The sequence below is a fragment of the Perissodus microlepis genome, chromosome 15 (genome assembly GCF_051167445.1).
Source record: "Perissodus microlepis isolate ML-2025 ecotype Zambia chromosome 15, ASM5116744v1, whole genome shotgun sequence".
Lineage (NCBI taxonomy): Eukaryota > Metazoa > Chordata > Actinopteri > Cichliformes > Cichlidae > Perissodus > Perissodus microlepis.
In genome coordinates this window covers 31,831,930-31,850,022 of record NC_140475.1, presented here as the reverse complement: position 1 = coordinate 31,850,022, position 18,093 = coordinate 31,831,930, and the positions used below count along the sequence as shown (strand labels likewise).

The following is an 18,093-nucleotide window of genomic DNA, read 5'->3' as shown; positions in this document are numbered from 1 at the left end:
ACTACTCTTTTCCTCTGAAGGGTTTTTGTTGTTTTGTGTTTGATTTGTTTTATTATTATTAATATTATTATTATTTCACCTTCTAGAACACATCCCAAAGTATGAAATGAAAGTTATCTAGACAATTGAATTTAGCAACACAATTTGCAATTTTAAAAATGATGTTACATGAATAAACTCTCTACAGTTACATTGCAGTTTCACATAAAATTTAAAGCGTGTTATTGCTCCCAGTACCACGAACAAATTAATAACAGCCAATGTTCTATAAAATCAGCAGAAGTTTGAATGGTCTATTTGATAAAATCTAGGTAAACAAAGATATTTGCATATTTACTGAATAAATGGTTTCTAATCTGTTTAATTCACAACCCAGAAATACAAAGAGATGTGTGTGTGTGTGTGTGTGTGTGTGTGTGTGTGTGTGTGTGTGTGTGTGTGTGTGTGGCAGGAAAGTAAAATGATAACAAAATTTCAGTGGGTGTTATGTATTATGGAGCATTACCTTATTTATCTATATTTCTGGTCATCAAAGTGTTTATGCTTCTCCAGATGGTCTATGTGATGATGGTCGCTGCAAAGATGAGCAAAACATGAAAACATTACTAAGACTGAGAGAAGAAGAAGCAGCGGCAGTGAATACTGAAAAGGAGCGGGTCAAAAGTCTTCTGCAAATGTGCCAGGACGTTCCAGAGCATGTGAAAGGTGGGTGGTGCTAGCAAACTGAGAAAAAAAGAAGCTTGCAGACTAAATTCCAAAAATGTTGAGATGCCCTGTAAAATGTAAATAAAATCAAAAAACAAAACCTATATTTTGTTTACAGTAGATATAAAACATATCAAATGTTTACACTGAGAAAGTGTACAATATTAGGAAAAATATTAGCTTATTTTTAATTTGATGGCAGCAACACATCTCAAAAATTTGGGAAATTGTGCACCATCTGGTCTTCTTTTAACAACAGTCTGTAAATGTCTGGGAACTGAGAAGACCAGCGGCTGGACTTTTGGGAGAGGAATGTTATTAAATTTTTGTCTTACATAGTATTCTAGCTGCTCAGCAGTCTTCTTTGCTGTAGCTTTTGTTTCATGATGCTCCGACGGTTTGCAGTTGGTGAAAAGGTCCCAGCATTTTGGTGTTATAAAGTTATTCTCAGGATTTTCCAAGGAGGCATAATGTCAGTTTTGCAATGAAAGGTGTGGGCACAGGTTCTTTTATGCCTGGAATAGAATTTAGCTTTTCAAAAGCCAAACATTTTGAAGAACATTTAAATAAAACATGCTAACATGATTTACAAAAGAATGATTTTATTGCGTCGGATACGGCAGTGACATTTTCCAATTGAATGTTTTATTTTGCTTGTTCATATTACTGGGAGAGGGTATGTGACAATGAGCATGCATTTGGCCTGGGATGGTTCAAGGGTGTCAATGTGGTGCCAGAGCTTCTGCTGTGTCCTGAAACTCTTTTCTAAGACCTCACCCTGAATGTTTATAGAACCAATTCATTGTTTTGGGTAAGCAGAACATATCTTAGTAGTTTTTCATTAGAAGTGTGGACATTCATTTTTTAACACTGTAAAAATAAATAGATCCATATAGGAGCCTCTGGAAGGACCGAATTCAGGAGGAATTCTATTGATCTTAAAAGGCTGTTGCTACTTCATATTGAAAGAGTGAATAATGAACTCTTTGGGTCTAGAAATAATTAAACTAGGAAAGGACTGGGAAAATAATTTTTGGTGTTATATTTTCACAGTAATTTTTATGCTTACATCTTTTCCACATCTAATCCACAGTTGATTTCAATGGATTGGACAAAAAGCTTGATCAGAACACAGATACAATGAAACTGAATGAATTTATGAAGGTCCGCACTCTCGATGGACTGATCTCTCCTACAGCTGTAAATGTCACTTATTTCAATCTGTGTGATACAACCTGCCAAATGGCTTCAGAACTGAATGCCATCAAAGACAGCATGATCTTCAGAACATGCTGGAAAAACCAAGTGGAGGAGCTATCAAGAGACCAATCGGATACAGATAACACTGATAGAAATGAAGAAATCTATACCCTTGACCAGGTCTACAACAAAATATTTCAGAGCTGCTACAACAATTACAAAAAGCTTTATGATAGTCTAAAGAGTGGAGAACTTCTATTGGAAGAAATTGACAACATCTTTGAAGGCTATAAAGGAAAGTGTGAAGACTTGAAAAAGGACTTAGATATCATGTGCAGAGTAGACACATCTGATAACAGAACATGGATCAAAGAAAGGGTTAACCAAATTCAGCAATACCAGGATGTTCATCTAGCAGTTGAATCTTCCAAAATCATTGAGGACATCAAAAGCATGCTATGTCCAGAAGGGGACTTCAGTGTACTGGAGAAGTTGCTGCAAATGGTATGTTTAAAATTACTTAATATTATTAAAAACAAAGTAATTGAAAGAAACTCTAGCCCTTACCTGCAAAATATTCACATTTGACTTACTTTTGACTCCTTTGATGGATGAATCCAGTCATGTTCAGCTGAAGAAAATATATTCTTGATATATATTATATAATTGAGTTATTAAGATAAATTATCATCTATTAGTGATCATGTTGAACTACAGACACTGTTAAAAATCATTTTGATCTTGTTCTCAGATGTAAAATATTCTAAAAGAATGACAGACATGAAATGTGCGTGATCTAAACAACCATCATAAAACATTTATTTGGGGGTATAAATGCTCTTCTATAAAATACATTTTTGTGGGATTTAATATCATTGTATATTTTTCAGAATGACTCCAGCTTCAAGAAAAATAACCTGAACTGCATTGATGATGCTTTCATAAATGCAAAAAATATTCTTAAAGGCATTACAGACAGTCGCAAGGAATGTCTTCAAAAATTCCTCCAGAGTAAAGACTTTATCCAGTGGATTAAAAAAGAACTTAAAGGTATAGAAGATTCTATTTTTTATCATTAACAATTAAATAGAGCATTTCATAACAACTAAAGAATACTTGTAACTGCAGATATCAATGAGCTGAAAGTTTTTGTTGACCTGGCATCAATCTCTGCTGGAGAAAATGACATGGATGTCGATCGAGTGGCCTGCTTTCATGATGCTGTCCTTGGTTTCTCGTCCATGCTGTATGACCTGAAGCAGGATTCTGATTTTCAGAAATTCAATGAGTCACTTGCAAAATTGTGGAAGGCACTTGATAATGACAAAGATATACCCAAGAAGCTGGTAAGACCTTCCTTTATGAAATATAACTAACATCACTGCTATTAATGGATAGAAGTACTAACATTAAGAATATGTCCTGATTTATCACTGAAGCTGTTAAAAAATTAAAAACCTTGCTTCCTTTAAATATCATAGGGTATTTAAAAGATATTTCTTAATATAGATATTACTGATACTAATCTATATTAACAATATAATCAGTAGTCTGAGGTTGGATTTAGTTAAGGAACGGTCTGACTACTGTGGATGAATTTTGCTATATGGGCTGTGAAGGCAGCTGCAAAAATGGGCAGCACGGTGGCACGGTGGTTAGCACTGTTGCCGCACAGCAAGAAGGTCTTGAGTTCAATTCCACCATCAGGCCGGGGTCTTTCTGTGTGGAGTTTGCATGTTCTCCCCGTGTTTGCGTGGGTTCCCTCCGGGTACTTCGGCTTCCTCCCACCGTCCAAAGACATGCAACTTGTGGGGATAGGTTAATTGGATAATTCAAATTGCCACTAGGTGTGAATGTGAGTGCGAATGGTTGTCTGTCCCTGTGTGTTGGCCCTGCGACAGACTGGCGACCTGTCCAGGGTGTACCATGCCTCTCGCCCTATGACAGCTGGGATAGGCTCCAGCACCCCCGCGACCCTGAAAAGGATAAGCGGAAGCGAATGGATGGATGGATGGGGCTGTGAAGGTTCTCAGTCATCCAGGTCATCATGGTCTAAGGAACTTGGAAAGAAAAGCGTCTGGACTTCTTTAAGTTGCTTGAAGACATTTCACCTCTCATCCAAGACGTTTCTTCAGTTCTAAGGTCAATTGGTGGAGAGTCCCAGATTAACTCCTAGGAGAGTGTCCTTCAAGAGGGACATGGACCCCTATCCTTGAAAGAGTGACCTTTGTCCTTTAGATGTAGACAGAAAGCCAAGTCTTGTCCTGTGGAGGTGGCTCTTCAATGTTGTGCCATGCGTTTATGACGTGGTTGTTTGGTCACTCCAATGTAGAGGTCTGAGCATTCCTCACTACACTGTACAGAATACACTACATTATTAAGTTTCTTTTCTGTGCATCTTTGCTGACTTGATGAGTCAGCAAAGATCACATGTTTTAAGGGCTTCCTTTAATAATAATAATGATAATGTATACTTTATTGATCCCCTTGGGGAAATTATTCTCTCTGCATTTAATCCATTCACTCAGTAAAGCAGTGGGCAGCTGCAAATCAGGCGCCAGGAGAGCAGTGTGTAGGGACAGTACCTTGCTCAGGGGTACCTCAGGGTAGCTGTTCAGTGGATTTGAACCCCTGACCTTCCGATTATGGGCCGGAACTACTGAGCTATCCCTGCCATGTGTGTGTTGGAGGGCTTAGAGGGAACATTTTATGCCCGGTGTTGTATGGTCCTGATTACTCCAAGTTTGTGTTCCAGAGGTTGGTGGGAGTCAAAGAGGAGGTGCTGGTCCGATGACACATAGGTCAAAATCGAAACCCAAGAAGTAGAATCCTTTAATGCTCACATCAATGCTGTAGATAAAAACATAAAGCTCACCAGGGAAGACACAAAGGATAACTGTTTGCCATTCCTGGACTGTGCTGTGCGCATTGAAGGGAATGGAAACCTCAACGTTGAAGTTGAGGTTTCCATCGGACCAGCACCTCCTCTTTGACTCCCACTACCCTCTGGAACACAAACTTGGAGTAATCAGGACCCTACAACACCGGGCAGAAAATGTTCCCTCTAATCCTTCGTTGAAGGATTAGAGGGAATGCATCCTTGAAGGGAATCCTTATGCATCCTTGAAGGGAAAAGGAAGGAACACCCACATAAAGGAAGCTCTTAAAACATGTGATTATCCTAATTGGGCTCTCATCAAGTCAGCATAGAAAAGAAGATCAGACACCAACTAGGGAAGATCAGAAAGACAAACGCAACAATGTTGTCATCCTCTATGTAGCCGGTTTATCAGAAAAACTCAGGAGAGTCTTCTCCAAGTATGACATATCAGTGTACTTCAGACCAGCTCACACTCAGACAGAAACTGGTTCAGATGGTTTGGAAGAGCACTGATAGAAGCCATCTATGTCCACTGTGAACAACCATCTTTGAACAGAGGCGGTGGTTTACGACACCAACTGTCTGCTATCTATGATCCAGTTTTGAGATCCCTTCCCAGACGCCTTAACGCCCACTCACATTATTGGCCTTGTGACCTAAAGAAATCACATGATAGGGTGGGGCTACGTTGCACAGTGGGTTCACCCAAAACCTTGGCTGATTGTGACCCACACCCATTTTCACATCTTAGCTCGTGTGATTAGGTAGAGGATCAAACGGGGGTCCATTGTCCCTCTTGGGGGGATACTCCCATAGGGCTTAAATCTGGGGCTCTTCGCCAAGTGACCTTAGAACTGAAGAAGCTTCTCAGATAAGATGTGAAACATCTTCAAGCAACTTAAAGAAGTCCAGACGCTTTTCTTTACAAGCTCCTTAGACTTTTCTATATGGGCTTAGTAAGTACATTTATTTATTTATAGAGTGACTTTCAAAAAATCAAAAGGCATCTCTCTGTAAATAAAACCAACAATGCAAAAAACATTAGACCAGGAATAAAATGACACCAAAAAAGTGAAAAACTATAGCCTGACTGTCAATTTAAAAGGATACGTTTTTAGCTGCTTTTTGAAAGAGTCCACTGAATTTACAGATTGCAAACTGGACTGTGGAAAAACATGGAATTCTCTCCTCAATCTTAAAAAAAGATTATTCCTTTTTAAAATGCTTGTGAGTAAAGTAGCGGGACCAGACGGTTTATGTGCTGAGTTTTATAGAGAATCCCAAGAAATTTTAGCTGGCCCGTTGTTGAACATGTACAATGACTTCTTTAAAAAGGGTCTCTTGCCCAATTCTTTCAGGTTTGCCAAATATAATTTAATGTGGCACAATAACACTCTTATTACTTAACTGATTCTGAATGCCAAAGTGGCTACAATACTACTCATCCTCACCTTCATCAGGAGTGGGAGCAGTCAAATAGCAAATCCAAATAATGTAGATTACACAAATTAAGGCATTATTTTGGGAAGGAAGCCTTCTCAATAAAAGGATTTATTTGGAAATCAGTATACAGCAAAATAATTACTAAACCACTGCCACAAACCAAGTACATAAAAAGAAAAACTACAGTCTCTGATATGTCACCTTGTGAAAGACCCGTATTTGCTCAGGTTATCTCTTTTGATTTACCATGTCCGTAATCTGGAACACATATTTCCAGTTAACTCATCTTCAGTTATTTTATTGGACATTTATGAAAACATTTAGTCCACCTAGAAATACATAAATTGTTTTGTTTGATGTCTCATTTCAGCGGGATACTTCACGCCACCTGGACTGGTTAACAACTGTTAGAGAAAGCCATGGATCTGTTGAATTTTCATCTCTGTCTCTGGCTACATCCATCAATGAAAGGGGAATATATTTTATCAAGGCACAAAACCAGAAAAAGGTACACAAATGAATTACATGTCAATGTTGTATAATTTCAAAATAAATAAAAAATAGTTTTAGAATAAAAATTAGTTTTACAATAAAACATTGTAAAACTTTTTCTTGTAATAGTTAGTGTTACCTTTTATGTGAATTTCTTTGTAATTTTATTTGAGTATTATATTATATTATTATTATAAATTCTAAGAAACAAACATATTTGAACAACACATTTTTTAGATAAGTTCCCCTTTAAGCTGATTTTCCTGTTAACCTTTCACTGTACTAATGTGCGTATGTGCATGGGATCATAGTTTCTCGGTCGAAGGACAAACACACTTCTACAGTAATCATTTTTGATTCTTCCCTTTATAGATTGCTTTAGAGAATTCACTGACCTTGCAAATTGAGGATGGACATGCAAACATGACATATACCTATGAGGACCTGAAAGAACTGCAAAATAAACTTATGCTTATGTCTGGAAAAAAGCAACAAAATCAGAGCGAAGTGGAGCGCTTCACTGAGGTATGATTTTGTTATCATTTGCTACATTGATGTTTTAACAATAACTTATATTTTTATGTCACCTGTAATCTAATTTCTTCTTCATATTCAGGTGTTTGAAAACATCCAAAGATTTGCCAAAGCGTTTGTAGACCTTCACACTGCAGGGAACCCACTTTTCAGGTGTTGGGAAGCTAAGATTTTTTGTAAAACTCAGAGTGACCCATGTATCATTATGGAAATTAGGTTTTGCAAGACCCTGTGTGGCTTCCAAGTAAATGGAAGTTTAGTTGAACAGCTTACAGCTCTATCCAAGAAGATGGAGATGTTTCTTGATGACTGGCAAAACTTCATGGACACACAGAGATTTAACCACTACTACTTAAACTACTTCACAGCAGAACAAATATTCTACTTGTGCAGTGTTCTGATTCCAACAAACATGAATGCAGAACTCGAAGACAAAGCGCTGATGATGCTTTCTTTTATCAAAGCAAACTGCACAACATCAGATGTCCGAAGTATTTGGAGAAGGTTTTATAACCAATATGGCAAAAGGGATAATGAACACAGTGAGCCATCGTCACCCAGTGTTAGTCATTTTGCACATGACAGTGACTCAGCAGATGAAGCAGACAAGGCTCTTGGATTGAAAGAGTTGGAGGAGTTGTGGAATGGCTACATGAAAAACAAGGAAATATTTTTCCATGACTTACTAGACATTAGGAGTTTAGGACGTCTCTTGCAGTTGATGACAGAAAACCAAAATCAGAATGAGTTGGAAGATGAACCGGTACTCTCAGAGACGAAAGACCATTCACTCAGAAGGGAGTTTCCAAAAGGCCTAAAGTCAAAACAACCTAATCTCATAATCTGCCAACATGATGAGATCCTGACTTCAAGTATCTGCTTGTACATGACCAGTGACTTTGAGCCATTGCCAACTTATGATGAAGTGCTTTTGTGTACCCCTTCAACATCTTATGAACAAGTAGAGCTTTTCCTGAGAAGATGCCTCACATCAGGTGACACTGGCCAGAAGATTTACACAATGCTGTGGGCAGACCAGCTTTCCTATGATGTTAGCTGTGCAATGGAAAAGTGTTTTCAGAAACTGCATTCCCATAAAAAGGATTACAGGCTAGTGATCTTTTGCAGCTCTGATAGAGAGCACACTTATATCCCTACTGCCTTCAGTCAGTACAAAACAGACTTTGTGCCACAAGAGCCACTGGAAAAGATCCAGCAGTACTTGTCCCTTCATTACATCGTTACCTCAGATTACAAGAACGCCATGTTCAAAGGTGGCCATTCTCTGGGTATTGTTGCTTCCAGTCGTGCAGGAGTTGGTGAGTTTTAAATGTGACTTTCTCTCCGTCAATCCATTATGTAAAATAATTGTTAAGATAGGACATCAATAAAACCTTAAAAAATACATCTCTTTTTACGTTTATGCATAAATTTGCTCTAAAAGCTTTAATCCAGACTTTAATAAGGTTTTATTCATGCATTTTGCAATATCATCTACTATAGATAAAGACAATATGTAGTTCCTTTATCACATATTTTTTAGGGAACCCCGTGTAATTTTGTTAAAGTGGTACACTCCTTTAAAATCCATCTTAAAGCATGTTTGTTGTAATTTAATGTACATAGTTGTCTACACAGCATACAGCAACTTTCAGATTTCAGTTATTTTACTTTAAAATGTATGTAATGCTTAGCAGTTACTTTAATGCTGACAAGTGCAAATATCTTTGAAATAAGTTTTACAATAAATATTATAAGTTTGCAGTATTTATATAGAAAACAGGGTACTGAATTGTATCTTGCGTTGTGTGAAAAATACAATTATTGACATGATTTCTGTCAACCAGTTAATAGATTGTTATTCTACCATTTTAGGCAAGTCACTGTATGTCCAAAGACTGTATGAAAAGCTAAAGAAATGTGCCACACAAGGAATGCCATTTAAGAAGTGCATCAGACTAGCTGAACATGAGGTTGATGATCACAAGATTCTTCAGTTTTTGTATGACACACCACAACAAAATGATATTAAGGTGTTTCACTTTGATGTCACATCTTCGGTAAGTAATTTTTAAGTAGCCATAGTAAAGGTGCTAATATTTATGAAATTATTCAATTTAAATCTAAATTTTGATTCTTTGAGAATCTCTTAGCTAGTCATAAATTGCTTTATCTAGTAATACAGATTTTTTTTTTTTTTCTCATACGTTGTTTATAGGTGCAAAAAGGCCTGAATGAGCTGATATTCAAGCTATTCTTTTTGCGGTACCTGATGGATTCAGATGGACAGATGTGGCACTGCAGCCAGAACCACTTATATATCATTGAATTACTAGAAACCACAAATGATCAGAACAGATGTGCCACCAGATCAGTGAGTGGAGATTTTACTGCTTGTACAGTTTATATACAGATAATTGCTGAACTTGCGATTTGCAGCTTGTAGGAGAAGATGATATTAAGATTGAGAATAGACCTGAATGTTCTAAACTTAATTATATATTTATATACTTTTAGGGACGAAAGGAAAACTTTGCATTCTTGGATGTTTTCCCAAAGGTGTTTTGCCGTCCACCAAAAGAGGTTATGACTTTGGAAATGCAGAAAGAACAAAATCCAACCATAGCCTGTGATGACCCCCTCATGGATGATGAATGTTTCAGGAGTGAAGCTTATCAAAGACCATACCAGTACCTCACACGTTTTCACAACAATGACAGTCTTGACAACTTTACTTATCGAGGCATTGAAGGGACTCATGCAAAGTGTCTTCAGATACTCTTAATCAATTGTGGTATAATCGATCCATCATGGGCAGAGCTGCGTAACTTTGTGTGGTTTCTTAATCTTCAGTTGAAAGACTGTGAGAATTCAGTTTTCTGCAAATTTGAGTTGGTTGGAGACACTCTTTGTGGGTTCAAAAACTTTGTGGTTGAGTTCATGATCTTGATGTCCAAAGACTTTGCAACACCATCACTATGCATCACTGACCAGAGCCCAGGGAAGCAACACATTGACATCAGTGAACTAAAAGAAAAAGATTTAGCTCCATTCCTCATTAGAAAAAGGTGGGAATCAGAGCCACATCCATACATCTTTTTTAATGACGACCACATGTCCATGACATTCATTGGATTTCACCTTAGGCCCAATGGCCAGAAAGGGGTTGATGCAGTAAATCCTTTGACAGAAGAAGTGATAAAGAAGAACATCATGACTCAACAGCTGTACAATGGCTTAGAACATCAGAGAGTTCCTTTCAATGCAGACTTTGATCAGCTTCCTAGAGCTGACAAAATTGAGCATCTGTGCAGTGTGCTTGGCGTCAAGTGGCCAACAGATCCTGATGTAACATATGAACTGACCACCGACAATATCCTCAAAATGATGGCAATTCATATGAGATTCAGGTGTGGCATTCCTGTCATCATAATGGGGGAGACAGGATGCGGTAAAACAAGGCTGATAAAATTTATGTGTGAACTAAGAAGATGTGGAGCACCAGCAGAAAACATGAAACTGGTCAAAGTTCATGGAGGAACTATGTCAGAAATGATTTATGAGAAAGTGAAGGAAGCTGAAACTCTTGCAAGGACCAATAAAGAGAATCATGATCTTGACTCAGTACTTTTCTTTGATGAGGCAAACACCACAGAAGCCATCAGTAGCATCAAGGAGATCCTTTGTGATAATTCAGTGCAGGGACAAGAGTTTTGCTCTAATACAGGCTTACAGATAATTGCAGCCTGCAACCCTTACAGAAAACATACAGACCAGATGATCGAGCGGCTGGAAGCTTCAGGACTGGGCTACCGGGTTCGGGCTGAGGAGACTGAAGACAGACTTGGCTCCATCCCTCTCCGCCAGCTTGTGTATCGTGTTCATGTGTTACCACCCAGCATGATACCTCTTGTTTGGGATTTTGGACAGCTCAATGACTCAACAGAGCAAATGTACATTGAACAAATAGTACAAAGACAGGTGAAGGCCAGCGCGATTGACAAAAACTATATCCCAACAATAATTAAAGTGTTATCGTCATCGCAAAAGTTCATGAGGGAGAGGAAAGATGAATGCAGCTTTGTCAGTCTGAGAGATGTTGAACGTTGCATGCAAGTATTTCTGTGGTTCCACAAAAATCACCCAATGTTTGCTGAAGCTCTAAAAGCCTTTTTACAGCAGCAATCACAGAGAAAACAAAACAAACTACCTGCTAGTGACAGAGTAATCTGGTCACTCTTGATGGCTACTGGAGTGTGCTATCAGTCCTGTTTGGAGAGCAAAAACAAATATCTGAAAACTATCAGCCAAATTCTTCCTGAGTATAAACCACAGAGAATAATGCAGGAAATGCAGGACCTCCTGCTCAATGGTGTACCCATGGCTGAGACAATAGCCAGAAATGAGGCTTTGAAAGAAAACTTTTTCATGATGGTGGTCTGCATTGAGCTGAGAATTCCCCTTTTTATTGTTGGAAAACCAGGAAGCTCCAAATCACTATCTAAAACTCTAGTTGCGGACGCAATGCAGGGTCCTACATCACATTCTGACCTCTACAAAAAGCTGAAGCAAATACATCTGGTGTCTTTCCAGTGTAGCCCTCATTCAACTCCTGAAGGAATCATCAATACATTCAAGCAATGTGCCCGCTTTCAAGAAAGCAAAAACCTGGATGAATATATTTCAGTAGTTGTTCTTGATGAGATTGGATTGGCTGAGGATTCCCCGAAAATGCCACTGAAAGCACTGCACCCATTACTGGAAGAGGGTTGTGTTGATGATGAGCCAAAACCTCATAAAAGGGTTGGGTTCATTGGAATTTCCAACTGGGCACTGGACCCTGCCAAGATGAATCGTGGAATTTTTGTGTCCCGTGGAGATTTAAATAAACAAGAGCTCATCAAAAGTGCCACAGGAATCTGCTCCTCTGATCAACATGTTCTTGAAAAGATTAATCGTCTCTTTGAGCCATTTGCAAAAGCATATATGACAATATGCAAGAAAGGCAAAGGATTTTTTGGTCTGCGAGATTTCTACAGTCTGATAAAAATGTTATTTTCAATTACCAAAACGTCTAATAAGCGTCCTACTGCAGATCAGATCACCGGAGCAGTCCTGCGAAACTTTAGTGGAAAAGATGATGTTGATGTAATTGACATATTCAGCACAGAAGTCGGGACTGACTTTTCCAATACTAATATCACAACTATTGATATGGTTGAGCAAAGCATTTGTCCAGCTTCCAAAATGGAGGAAAGTCGTTACCTTTTAGTACTTACAAAAAACTTTGCTGCTCTTCAGATTCTCCAAAAGATATTCTGCTCTCATCAAATCCGCCCAGAGATAATCTTTGGGTCGAGTTTCCCGAAAGATCAGGAATACACACAGATTTGCAGGAACATAAACCGTGTCAAAGTGTGCATGGAGACAGGACAGACAGTTGTGCTTCTCAACCTTCAAAATCTGTATGAAAGTCTGTACGATGCTCTAAATCAGTACTATGTGACCCTCGGAGGTCAAAATTATGTTGATCTTGGTTTAGGAACACATCGTGTGAAATGCAGAGTTCACCAAAACTTCAGGCTCATAGTCATTGAAGAAAAGGAAGTGGTTTATGAGCAGTTTCCAATACCACTCATTAACAGGTTGGAGAAACACTACCTTGACATCAACACTGTCCTCACAGAGGAACAGAAGATCATTGCCAGACAACTGGAGGAATGGGTTAATGATTTTGTCTCCTTAAGTAGTTACTCCTCAGAAAAGGAGTATGATCCAAGTGATGTGTTCATCGGCTATCACTCAGACACTTGTTCCTCTGTGGTCATGCAAGTAACAGAGCGTGAGAGTACTGAGACTGATGCTCAGGTCACTCTGAACAAAGCCAAAGACATTCTGCTCAACTGTGCCACTCTGGACTCAGTGGTTCGTTTGGAAAAATCCAAACTGCCTGATGAGGAACGAGAGCATTTAATGCAAGAGTTTGTTAAAGAAGCAATGCACAGTTCACTGGGAGACTACATTGTGCATCACACCCAGCAGCCTGAACAGTCACACTTCTTATTCACTGAGGTAATTTTTTTTGTTTGCTTTCAAATATTACACAGCAACTGAATAACTTTGTAACTTGTTTAAACCAAGTATTGATAATCTGTCTTGAATTCTAGGCCTGTTGAAACTGCTATAATTTTTTAGTTCAAAAGAAGGAATATTAAGTGTCATTATGGGCATATGTTGGGTGTTGATGTCAGGTTGATGTCAGGACTCTTTATGTGCACTGAGAGTAAGTTTTTAAAGAAAAATATGTTCTTCATATTACAACTAGTTTTTACTTAATATACTCTTAATTTCTCACACTATTTCTGCTAACGGTTTTTCAAGTTTGCTTTTTCATTCTTTCATATTATCATGGAAAGTAGAAGCACTAGTTAAGATTTTTTTAAGGCTTCAGTATAATTCTTATTTGGTTTTGTTAAAAGACAGTTAGAATTTCACGTGGCTAACTAAATGTGAGGAAAACCTGATACTGTGTGTAAACAATACCAAATAGTTTGTGGAATGCTTTATTAATTACATATAATGACACATGAAGGAGACATGAAAATACACAAAATGTGGCTTGTCTTTTTTTGTCATTTTGTCATTCTTGGTTCTTTTCTATTCTCAAGGTTACAACCTTTTCCAGGCTGCTCACTGCAACAGACACTCAACAGCTGCAGAACCAGATAAAGCTGGATGCTGTACAGCTGCTATCACTCCAGCAGTTTGATACTGAGTACTCTTTCCTCAAGAAAATCAGGTATGCATTCATAATATAAATAAATAAATCATCTGCTGGTGTTCATTTTAATTAAACTGATCACCTGTCTTTTTTTTTTACACCCTTGTGCTTTTATATCTTGTGATCTTTCTTATTATAATCAATTAAAATTAATGCTGTCTATTAGGGGTGCAACGATACATAACATTCACGGTTCGGTTCGGTTCGATACTTTGGTGTCACGGTTTGATATTTTTTCGATACAAGAAAATGTTCATGCTTTTTTAATTTGTCATTTATTAAAATTATAAATATATATTTTAACTCAAACGTACAGTTTTTAAATTTAATGTTGCTGAAACAACAAAGGGATAAAATAATAAATCTATCTGATCGAGAAATACTCATCTTTGGAAAAGAGAGTTTATTAAAGAGAAATGGCTTTTTCAAAAAATAAAAGCTATACTATACGCTTCTTCTGGGCTATATTCTCAGCAGCATGTTAAACATATCAGGTCCCCATAAGGAGAATCATGTGCTAACGGCTGTCTAAATGACTCGGGTAAAGTTTGTAGCATGCGTGCTTGTTGTTTTTGTCTGCTTCCACTTGTCTTTGCACTAGGATGATGTCGGAGTAAATGTGCAGTCATATTCGTTGTGTTCCCACTAGTGCTGTCAACGTTAATCTCGTTGAAATGACGTTAAAGCCACAACACGGCAAATCTCCGTTAACGAGCTACCGCGGATCGCCCCGTGCGTGGGGCTGGACGGCGTCAACGAGCTAACTGTGCTAACGCAGTAGTTCCCACCCAACCGGTCGCAGCAGATGGCCGCCCCTCCCTGAGCCTGGTTCTGCCGGAGGTTTCTTCCTGTTAAAAGGGAGTTTTTCCTTCCCACTGTCGCCAAAGTGCTTGCTCATAGGGGGTCATATGATTGTTGGGTTGAGGCGACTTTTGTTGTGATTTGGCGCTATATAAATAAAATTGAATTGAATTGAATTGAATGTAATTGAGCATTGCGTGGCGCATCCGACATACTGTTTTACTTTTGTCTGTGACGCGCTTACCTTCAGGGTCATACTTCACATGAAGACCAAAATAGTTCCAAAGGCCACATCTGAATGAGGGTGGGGGAGGTTCAATTTGCCATGTTGCAACGAGCTTAGCTTCTGTCTTGCTAGCTTGCGCTGTGCTCAGTGGATCTGCGCTCGACAGTGCAGCCTAGGCGGAGTAGTCGAACGCAGATCCACTGAGCTCTCAACACAGACAGCATCGTCAGAAGAAAAGTTGATCAAATAAATTAAAAATTTTGTATTGTTCGATACATATGTGTAGCAAACCGAAAGCACTGTATCAAACGGTTCAATATCGATACGAGTATTGTTGCACCCCTAGTGTCTATTATAGTGAGTAGATGTATGGATCCACATACCACTTAGTTATTGTTGTGTTTATTCAAATATATGTTTTACTATATGTCTCAATACTAGGGAATTTCTGGGCTCAACACTTGCAGACAAAGTGCTTATTATCCAAGCGGAGTATGATGAAGGCTCCCACAGAAGGAATATTCTTTCTTCAGCCAAGTGAGCAGGAAGATCATCCCATAATGACTTTTATATAATTTGCTAACATTAGTGCAAAATTTCTAATTTTCTCTTTTACTTTCTTGTTTGAATTTCAAAGATATTCATGCTTCAATGAAATAAACAAGTATGACACTACTGATGACATGAAGACGTTTGTGTACTTTGTCATCAAGCTACCTCGAATGGAGGGTGGGACGACCTATGTTGGTTTTCAAGGCGGTTAGTCCTGCCACACACAGACACACACACACACACACACACACACACACACACACAGACAAACACACACACACACACACACACACACAAAGCAAAGCAAAGGTTTTATTTCATGTCAGCAAATTTGTGATGTTTTAATGTTAATATATATTTTAATAAACATGTTTCATGTTTAATGTGTTATGTAACACATTAAACATGAACATCAAAAAATTGAGTGTTCACAGAGGACAACAGTTAACTGTGTCTTTCTTATTCATACCTTTTCAGGTCCTTGGAGATCTGTTCACATCGATGATCTCAGAAGATCAAAAGAGTTTGTTTCAGATGTTCTTTCTTTGAAAAACCAACGCATCAGTGATCTTTTTGAAGATCCACCTGAGGGTAAATCACCAATTTTTTTTCCTGTGGAATATTTTGTATACTACTACTACTACTACTACTACTAATAATAATAATAATAATAATTCTTTTTTTCCAAGCCATGGAGACAGAAGATTACACCGGTGTACCACAAATAGCTGAATCCACTGTAAGTGTTATTTACCACATTTAAACCTTGATAGAATATCGGTATTTCCACACGACCAAAGGACAGTTTATTCATCTCTGAGAAGGTTTAATATTTATTACCACTTTCCCTCTTTTACATTTATTGTCTTCTTTTTTCAATACTTTTAATCAGTGGTACCAGGCTTATTCAGTGTAACTACTAAACATATTTGTCAGTGCTGAGATAGATAAAATCAAATCCAATCCAATATCCAGTGATGATATTTAAAATATTACAATGATATCAATATGGAAAAAAAATTTGAATTTTTTTTTTTAAATGTTTTTTTGAATTCAAACAGCTGCATCTGTCAGAAAATCTTTGATTCTGAGTTATGTAAGACAGTCTCACTGGTTGACTAATAAATCCCACCCACTTGACAGTTACTCTTCTGAGAATGCTGTGATAGCAGTAAGCAGTGGTTTAAATGTTGTGTGTGTTAATCATTACTATTCATTTTCTTATTAATAATAATTCACAATTATTTTGTAATAATTTTTTTCAGGTTTTGGAAGATGTATTTGATACTACAGATCTGGTGAGAAGTTGTGTGCAGAGTGCAGTGAGCATGCTGAGAGATGAAGTGGACAGTGGAGAATTTAGCACCAAGAGGGTTGAAAATCTGCTCACTCTTCTGGATGGAAATTATACTCAAGGTTAGAAAATAATGATGTAAATGTAACACCCGTCCCACGTTCTATTGAGAGGGGTCCTGGGTTCCTCTTGTTACTTACTACTGATACTCCCTTTTTGATGCTTGTGACATGAAATGTGCAATAAAATAGACTATATGGAAATGAACCACAGACAAGCAGGTCAATTATAAATTCAACTCCACTTTAGTAATGATTAGCTCCAATAACACAAAAGGTAAGGTATCTAATATCAACTGTAACCAAATAATTAAATAATATGGTGGGCCCACACACACTCTCACCGACACACACACCTTAACTGCAACAGTCTTTCTGTGTTAGCAAACACCTCGTTGCAGGCCTGAGTCGTGGCTCGGGTGCATTGGGACCTAAAACAACATGGCCGCTTCACTTGTTGCCAAGCACTAAAATAAAAGCACGTGCAAACAACAGTACTCATGGCTCCAGGCAGTTCAAGGGGCTAGTCGGGGAAACTGGGTCAAGGCCACCAGCAAGGCACAGCAGCAGCACTCACAGTTGCTGTATTCACATATTCTCACGTTAACACATAAGAAAAACAGAAGGGACCTCTCTGGCCTGCCAGCAAAGACCTCTGTGTCCTCCTACTGAATTAAATAACCCTGCTAAATGCCGATTTGCATACTGTTACATACTAAATACATGAGTACAGAGCAGGACATGAGCTAAGCAAACATACTAGGCTAAGTTAGCGGCTAATCGCAGCTAACAGTCAGCCCGTTTTACATGGCAACTTAAGACACAAGTTTCAAACAAAACTCACAGATTCATATTTACCTCGCAGTAGGGTCAGTGTTATGCACAGCTACAATGAAACTGCAGCCAAAATGCATTTTGATGAAAAAATGTGATGACATAAATTAATTTTGTTTTCAAGGAGTGTTTGCAGAAATTGTGAGGAAGCGTCTTCACTCACTGTTAAAGGATTATGAGGTCAACATCCCCAATCCAAAAAGCTGGGTCCTGAATGAGGCATCTAATGTCATTTCTCTTCAAGAAGGAGGGACATTTCTGTAAGTTTCTGTAACATTTGCTTCATGCCAT

General features: G+C 38.2%; 1 protein-coding gene across 1 annotated transcript in view; it reads left to right on the top strand.

Annotated features, from left to right (window-relative positions):
* LOC146372453 (E3 ubiquitin-protein ligase rnf213-alpha-like) overlaps positions 1–18,093 on the top strand; it is a 76,741-nt gene that overhangs the window by 18,048 nt on the left and 40,600 nt on the right. Inside the window, exons 21-37 of the mRNA XM_084953314.1 lie at positions 553–705; positions 1,799–2,409; positions 2,796–2,955; positions 3,034–3,251; positions 6,600–6,737; positions 7,094–7,246; positions 7,338–8,574; positions 9,131–9,315; positions 9,474–9,629; positions 9,773–13,327; positions 13,924–14,054; positions 15,505–15,600; positions 15,701–15,822; positions 16,093–16,206; positions 16,305–16,354; positions 16,881–17,031; positions 17,927–18,062. Of these exons, the coding sequence (XP_084809440.1) occupies positions 553–705; positions 1,799–2,409; positions 2,796–2,955; positions 3,034–3,251; positions 6,600–6,737; positions 7,094–7,246; positions 7,338–8,574; positions 9,131–9,315; positions 9,474–9,629; positions 9,773–13,327; positions 13,924–14,054; positions 15,505–15,600; positions 15,701–15,822; positions 16,093–16,206; positions 16,305–16,354; positions 16,881–17,031; positions 17,927–18,062 (7,366 nt within the window). The remainder of the gene's footprint in view (positions 1–552; positions 706–1,798; positions 2,410–2,795; positions 2,956–3,033; positions 3,252–6,599; positions 6,738–7,093; positions 7,247–7,337; positions 8,575–9,130; positions 9,316–9,473; positions 9,630–9,772; positions 13,328–13,923; positions 14,055–15,504; positions 15,601–15,700; positions 15,823–16,092; positions 16,207–16,304; positions 16,355–16,880; positions 17,032–17,926; positions 18,063–18,093) is intronic.